Genomic DNA, 8,103 nt, shown 5'->3' on the forward strand with positions numbered 1-8,103 from the left:
TTCTGTGTTACCAAAGGACTGGAAAACCAGCCTTCCCTAGGAAGGCTCAAACAAACCCATAAAACCATTATCAGGAGAGGAACAGACACATGGCAGGTTAAATAACCCACCTGAAAGTACCTCATCCTGGTAAATGTGAGCTCAGGCTACTGGACCTGGATGGCTAATAGCACCTGAGCTCACCACATAAAAGTCACTAAAGCCTCACTTGTGTATACTGCAAAAGCTAAGTGTATATACAGTTTAAGACATCTTACAGATGGCATGGCACCCATGCCTGTCATCTCACTACAAATGGTCAAAGCACGATGAAGACACCCTCAGTCTACACAAGACTTAGAAACAGACCATCTGGGCTATCTCATAACTTACTGGATTTCACTAGGATTTCTCTAATGGGAAGCTGGAATACCACTGGGTATCAAGAGGCAAACTCTAGCTCAGGGAAAAGGTTAGACAAAGTATTAAGAAACAGTATCTTTGTATTTCCAGATTGTTCAGCTCAGTTCACCTGGAGCCAAACCCAGAGATGTTTGCAGTTTCTAAAGAAAATTATAAACTCAAAGTCCCTTAAATTTGTGAGAGGTTCTGCCTGATGCAGTGTCCCCTCTTGCCTGCAGTTCCAGTTGCTGGAAGCAGTGGCATTTTTTTCTACTTTTAACTTTCTTCCTCATTCTCCTTCTTGCACTACAAAGATTCTGGACTGAGCAGGTCCCTTTTGCGAAGTCCCTCACACCCCAAAAGGAAAGTAAAAGGTACTGTTCACAAACTACAATGTCATAAAAACACTGTAGTGAAGCCTGGGACCGAGGGCACTCAGAAGTAAGCACAGGACCAGGGCTTACTTCAATGGGACTGCATTGAAAGCTTTCCCTTTTCTACTGCAATCTTCTGCTGCTGGCAAGAAGCACCACAACTTGAGAAAAAAGCTCTACTGATCAAAATGCTTTTTGCTAAGTCATTCTGCCAGCTTCCAGCTAAGAGACATCAGCACTTTTTTTTTTTTTCTTTCCTTATATTCCCTTCCCTCAGCTTCTGAAGAATGATTATTTCAATAATATTGTTTGTTTTTACCACTCCAAATTTGGTAATGCATGATGAAGCACACAAAAAATTTAACAGGAGGCAGCAATTTCCTTCAGAAATAATCCATGAATTCTCTGAAACACCAGACATCAGCAGCTTTGGATAGATATGACATCCTAGCAGGATGGAGCATAATTATACTTGGAGATGTCATATGCAAGGTTATCAACATAACAACTTCCTAGTATTTACTACAAGAAGTGGCAGGATCATAATGCCAAAAATTGAATTAAAGCACAATACAGGAGCACAGCACTGCAAACTATGTTAAAGCCTGTTAAGTATTAATTTGTCAGACAAACTAAGCCAGAAAGAACTGCCAGAACGTTAACCCAGCCCTTCTTTACAGGCTACCTATTTTGACCTAGCCATCCTATGACCTCCAAATTGTTACAACCAAATACTTCCAAAACAAGACAGGGAACTGGATGGACACACAAATCTCAGATGCCCAGGGCTCTGAGACTCAGCAAGTCTGCTTCTGCCCACCACAGTCTAAGCCAGTAAGTCTTATTTATTCTCCACTACAGAAGGCACAGAAATCAATATCCAAGGTTCCTAGTATTGGGATGACCTGAAAGTTGCCCTCAAACTGGAATAACTGTCTTTCCAAAGGGAAAAGCACTTGAGGCTACATTGTTACCTGCTTTGTTAATTATCTTCTTGATCATTTGGCTCTCCTTTCAGCAATGTTGTTTACAGATGCAAAGGCCCATCTGCCTCATTCCAAAAGTATCCTGAACAAAAGCCCAGCAAGGCAGAGACCAACCCCAGTAACACAAATGGGCTGAAATTTCTTACTTGAATGGTACAGCTGAGGTACGCTTTTACATCCAGTCGCACTTTGCTCCAAAGCGGGCTGGTGGAAGGAAGGACCATTCTGGAAATGAGCAAGAGTTGGGTTTAGCTTTAAAAAAGCCCATCAAATAAAGATTTCAGCAGCACAAAGAATAGAGAGTTCAATTCCTTGATACTGACAGTGAGTAAAAACTGCTTGCAACACAAGAACTAAGAGAAGTAACAATTTTGTCACGGGTGAAAAGTACTTCTACTATGTAAAAACTGCCTGAAGCACAGCATTAGAAAATTCAATTCAAAGAGCTTCCCAGCAGAGTACCTAGATCTCTGAAAGTGTGATACAGGGAGCTATGACAGCCAGAAAGCCTGGTGGAGACCTGAATCTCTCACACTGATATTTCTAGTCAGGCATTTTGCAGCCACTGCCCAAGAACAGAGCAGGCTGGCTTGTAGCAATAAAGTCTATTTTTGTGATCAAACTAGTTGTAAGACATTTGTTCTGTCTCTTCTAAACTTTTGACACTGCACTCATGAAGCCGTGCCCCCAGGCCACCCCAAAATTCAGACATGGTCTGTACATGTCAGGCCTAGGGAGGAAAGAGACTGATACTTACACAAAGAAATGAAATTTACTTCTCTGACTAGGCACCACTGTCTACAAGGAATCTAAAGTTTAGGTCACCCTTCCCTTCATCTGTGACAGGGAAATTAAAAATAACTGCCACAAAAATTATCCTGGAACTGAAAGCGCTTCTGAAAGGCACTCAATACTCACTGTACCCAACAATGGGAAAACCAGAAGAGCTCAGAGTATGAAGTAAGTAATAGAACTGTGTCACAGAACTGAAGCTTCTGTGAATGTCTAGTAGGAAACAGGCACAGAGACTAAGTAAGGCTGCTCCAGCTTGCAAAACATACTGGGAACTTCACAGCTTATTTTATGAAACTGGGCTTATAGCCCCCAGCTATGGCACTGGTTCACCCAGCAGTAGTTCAGACTGGTACTTACTGAATTCTCTCACCTTTTTCCAGCTGCTGCTGGGTAAGCCATGCTGTTACCTATTCAATTATGTGCCCAGCCCGACTCTGAAATGCTTTAAGCATCAACCCACAAAATAGCCGGAGAACTCCCAGCTCCTAGGCAGCAGCTGAGATTTCAAAACTGTCATTCCTCCTCTCTAGTCAAATCAAATTGCATCAGCAAACGTGACTGAACCAAGGTACTGGACCAATGCCGTCATTCTGGAGAAATATGAACTGCACCATTCTTTGCCCGGTTGCATGGTTGTTTCCATTCCATCCATGCTCTCACAGTGAACAGCTCAAACTCAAATGATCCAGCTCTCTCAGACCACCAGTCTCTAAGCCATAATACAGCTGCTAAAGCCCTGGATTAAATAGTCACACACTTGTGACACTGACTACATATAGGCAGAAGGTTTAGTCCCTTCCTCTGAAAACCAACTCACAATGCTCCTGAGGGCAAGCATATGCAGCTCCAGATCTCTTTCCGTTGAAGCCACTTGTCCTCTGCAAATGGCTGGTGTCTAGTATTAGAGGACATATTTCAGTGGAAGAAAGGAAGAACATGGCTAAGATGACTGTGAATATAATCAGGCAACTTTGCTAGTGTTTGGGAAGAGCTGCCATCTTTTTCCAGCTTCACAGCCAGGCTGCAGTTATGAAAAGCCTCACCCACCTTTCTCTCACCTGCAGTTCTCAAGTCTCCTCAGACTTACTTTAGTTTGTTCTTTGGAGCTTTCAGAAGAAGCACTTTCTGCAGGCAGCGGAAGAGATCCCGGACACAGAAGGATACAAGGGCATTGAACACTGGTTAAAAAAAGTCAACAAAGCATTTGTAAATTATCTTTCACATATTCCTGATTTCTCAGCTAATCTGAAAAGAGCTCCTCAAGGAACTGAGGCCAGTAATTCCCATAGCAGAACTATTGTGTTTCCTCAAGCTTCCAGAAAACACCAGTTTGTCTTACCCTAGACTTTTTTTTCTCTAGACAGCAAGATTACAACTGACAGCCTTCCAGCACAGGAGTCATCTCTTTGCTCTCTAAGTAAAGAGCACCAAGCACAAAAGCAGCCTGACCCATGACTAGGAGTCTACCACCAATCTCCCCCCAAAACATAATGAAAATTAAAGGCACTTTTTAATAAAAAAAGTCACAGAAATTGACAACATGGGAATTCTATATAATCCCTTGCATTAAAGAATGAGATTTTACCAAAAACAATGAAAGAGATATAAAGCCCTAAGCCAGCCAAGAAAGGTCTAAGGAGAACAAGTAGACCCATCCCACAGTGCCAGTTCTAGATAGTATGCAATAACAAGCTGATAAAACACAGTGCAGAAGTACCTACTAATTCGGTGGTAAAAGTAGGTAGGCTGCAGGTCACATCCTCTGAGATACTAGCAAAAACGTTTTCCTCTCAGCCATGCTGTTTTGAGTCTAAACAGGACTGTCTGCAAAACCTGGAGCTTATGCAAAAGAGGGCTAGGCTGGAGAGAGAAGGTGCATCTCATTTGTTCTACAGGCATGAAAATCCTGTAGAGGAGGAGATCTAGACACTAGAGGTCCTGGCTAGGGGAATGTGAACTTCATAGTACAACTGAACTCTGAACTGTTGTGTGGTTATAAAACATTATTTGGTAAGAAGACTTAAAATAGTCCTGTAGGATTAGTTCTAAGAGGGAAAGCAAGAAGCCACAGCAAACATTCCAAGAAATGTGCACTACAAGTACATAAATAATATGTAACTTCAGCTTCACTCTAAGTAGTCTGGTGAATGCAGGATGGTACTTCCCTCAGCAGTCTGCAAGCCCAGCTGCTCCAGGCATGCAGAGAAGTATGTTTACACACTGAGACACCAGAAGAAATACTACTGCACAGACTCACCACCAGGAAGATAAGCTACTTAAGTGAGATGAAGCCTATGAAAGGGTAAGTTAACTCCTGTTAGTACTTATCCCTATTCTCTTCCAATAACTAAACCTTCCCTACCGAATTACTTCCCTTATCTCACAGAAGCAGCACGGCAACAAACTCACCTGCCATATCAGTGACTTGAAACTTGCTGGGATCAGCCCCACCATTATCTCCTTTGGTGGTTGCTACAGATGCTTTAAAGGCTTGAGTGATTTCATGGAAAAGTTTTGGTGTTAGCCTTCTCTGGGGAAAGAAAAAAAAAGGATTGCTGAGGAAAAAAAAGCAATGTTCTGAAACTCTGAATTACTTTATTGGGAGAGGAGTACTGGAATTCATCGTAAGTTTGATTGCAAAAATAGCTCCATACTTTAACAAGGAGGAAAAAAATATTAAGACAGTGTTAACACATAGTAGTAGCCTTCACTTGCTCTAAAACAGGCTTTTAGGGCTCTTCATTGGTTGGGGGTTGAAAAGCAATCAATCAGCTGCAAGCAACTATCCAGTTTGACCTTTCCATCCCCCTCAGAAGCAGAAAATTACTCATTACGACTAAAAATGTGACTGAAATGTTCTGGCACAATGCTAGCAAGAGGGTGAAAAATCAGAAGTTAACCGTTTTGACCTCTTCTGAGCCACAAAAGTTTCTCTAGCTTCTCCCTCAGAAGCAGTACAAGCATTCTATAATATTGCAGCCCAACAAAAACTGCAAAGATAAGTCACGCTGAAGTAACAAGAGCTGTAGGAGTATGACCTTGTATGTAGGACATCCATCTTCTCTGTACATTTTTGTGAAAGATGAATAAATCAGAAGTTGGTCTTTTAGAGGCAATGACATGTGAAAGAATGTTTAAAGAACACTCAATGTGCTGTATTCCAACTCCCTGCTCACCTCTGCAGCTTTCTTCCATTCTTCAACCATTTTCAAGCTCACGGGGATGAAAGTAGCTTTCTTCCGTTTGACTTTTTCATGCTCCTCTTCTTCATCTTCATCACTTGCTTCCTAGAGAAGTCAGTACCAAGACTGAAAAAAGGTTTACAGGCATCTTTTCTGGCCCCAGCTCTTTTGTGAGTAGCTACTGAAGAAGAAGGCAGGGCACAGTGAATTTTATTAAATGCTGCTATCAGCACTTCGTGCAAAGCAATAATGAAATTGTAATACATCTAAATTCAGAAAAGCTACTTAAGCCCTGCAGCTTTGCTACATAAATGTAATGTGCAATAACATGAAACCTCAAGGAGAAAGCATATCATAAACTCATCGGAAAAAGCGACACAAAACCAAAGCCACAGAAAAAATACACTCTGAGACTCTACTTTCACTATCTTTAACAAACTCCTCATGCTCAGTTCAAATCCACAGCTGACTTCTGGATTACAAGCCTGTACACCTGCAGATGATCTTTGGGGAAGCTGCTCCCCAGCCACCTGTGCCACTATAAGCCCAAATATACTTAGGTCTTGCACTGAAACTCAAATACTTAACATGCAAGTAACTAAGATAATTATTTCCACATTCCATAGGGCCTAGTACCTCCAGTGTATCAGGTGGTATATGCAATGCCTCCTCCTCATCAGAACTGTCTGAAGTATCAAAATTCAGCAACGTGCGATCATTTTCCTCCAAAAACTTATAGAATTCAGGATCTTTGTCCTTCAGCCGGGAGAGCTGATCCTTATGTTCAGATGCCTTTCCCTTCTTCCTGGTAGACAAAAATTAACATGTATTTATTAATTGCTCAAATTTCTGTTGACGCTGTAAGAAAAGCAAGCAACTTCTGAGCACTAAAGCATACCTGGGGCTAATTTGAATGGTGATGGATTTACCAGGGTTCTGGATCCCATTTAACAGCTACTCTAGAGGACTCGGGAAATATTATTTTCATTCAGAATTAAGAAATCTGGACAGCAAGCTATCAGGTTGTATTGGGATACTGATCAGAGGTCATGAAAACACCTTGCAAAACAAAAAACCCAAGTGTGTTTCAATTTCTCTGAATTGCTCTTGCAAGCTTTTATAAAGAACACTGAAAGCTGTAGTGCCAGAGAAACTTGACAGTGAAAGCTTAGTAAGATCTTACCTAGTGCTAAAGAAATGTTTTGGCTTCTAGCAATGCCCAAGAACTACTTTGTAGGTTTCTGTCTTGCAAACACTACAGTGTCTTTCAACAAAAGCAAATATGCACAAACTGAAGAAAAACAAAGTAAACTCTGCCTGACTCCAACATCCCCTCCCTGTAAGAGATTAAAAGCACACACAAGCTCTTCTCCACTGCAGTTACTGAGTTGACATGAGCACGACAGAAAACCTGATCGTCCTGTACCCTGTCACCACACTGCAACCTTGAGCACTGCCCTTTCAGACGCCTCTGGCCCAGCTTCTCCCAGAACTAGCCCATTCTTTGACAGATGCTGCAACGAAGCCCGATCGTTACTTATAAAAGCACGCAGAAGTAGAAACTGCAAGCGGCCAAACAAGCGCTGAAGGCGTGCCCAGCCGCCCCGGAGCGGACGAGGCCGCGGCCCGGGTGGGCCGGGCCGACAGCGCTCCCTCACCTGGCCGCCGGCCGGGCCCGCCGCCCCTCCGCGCCGGCCCGCCGCGCCTCCCCGCGCCGCCGCGCCGCGGTCCCCGGGCCGGGCCGGGCCGCCGCCTCCTCCTCCGAGCCGCCGTCAGGCTCCGACTCGCAGCCGGCAGCAAGGAACTCGTCCAGGCTCAGCTCCGCAAGCTTCCTGGGGACAGCGAAGGGGGACAAGGGGGCACCTCAGCGGGGAGCCGGGCCGGCAGCGCCGGGCATACCCGCTCACGGCGGCCTTGGGGCCGGCAGCGCGAGGCTGACGAGCCGCACCGCAGTTCAGCAGCGCCCCGCGGGCCCCGCCGCTGCCGCCCTCCAGCGACCCCCCGCCTGCGGTGCGGTGCGGTCTGGTCCACCCCGCCTCCCGGGCCCGCGAAGCCGCCGCTCACCTCTTGCCGGCAGCTGCCATGCCGCCTGCCTCAGCCCCGCGCGGCCGCCGCTTCCGCTCCCAGAGTGCCGCGCGGCCGGGCGGGACAGCCCCACCCCCGCCCGGCCCACCGGGCTCCGGCGGCGGGGCCGCGGGCTGCCTCAGCGGGGCAGCGGTTACGCGTGTCCCCACCCCCCGCAGGCCGGGCCCCCGTGCCCGGTAAGTGAGCGGCGGGGCGGGGCCAGCTCCCCTTTCCCCGCAGCCCGGTGGCACGTGCGCGGCGGGATTTAACTGCGGGGGGGGGAGGCGCGCAGCCGTGGGTATCCCTCGCACGGCTCCGCGC

General features: G+C 45.7%; 1 protein-coding gene across 2 annotated transcripts in view; it reads right to left on the minus strand.

Annotated features, from left to right (window-relative positions):
* NOC2L (NOC2 like nucleolar associated transcriptional repressor) overlaps positions 1 to 7,938 on the minus strand; it is a 52,777-nt gene extending 44,839 nt beyond the window's left edge. The window contains exons 1-7 of one of the 2 annotated variants that reach the window (XM_055800643.1): positions 7,783 to 7,938; positions 7,377 to 7,550; positions 6,355 to 6,523; positions 5,713 to 5,823; positions 4,946 to 5,066; positions 3,624 to 3,714; positions 1,888 to 1,966 (exon numbers count right to left, since the gene is read on the minus strand). In XM_055800643.1, coding sequence (XP_055656618.1) covers positions 1,888 to 1,966; positions 3,624 to 3,714; positions 4,946 to 5,066; positions 5,713 to 5,823; positions 6,355 to 6,523; positions 7,377 to 7,550; positions 7,783 to 7,802 — 765 coding nt within the window. In that variant the 5' untranslated portion in view covers positions 7,803 to 7,938. The remainder of the gene's footprint in view (positions 1 to 1,887; positions 1,967 to 3,623; positions 3,715 to 4,945; positions 5,067 to 5,712; positions 5,824 to 6,354; positions 6,524 to 7,376; positions 7,551 to 7,782) is intronic. The other variant, XM_055800644.1, reaches the window with a different exon arrangement.
* Positions 7,939 to 8,103: the final 165 nt, after the last annotated feature.

This window comes from Falco peregrinus, chromosome 3 (genome assembly GCF_023634155.1).
Source record: "Falco peregrinus isolate bFalPer1 chromosome 3, bFalPer1.pri, whole genome shotgun sequence".
Taxonomy (NCBI): Eukaryota; Metazoa; Chordata; class Aves; order Falconiformes; family Falconidae; genus Falco; species Falco peregrinus.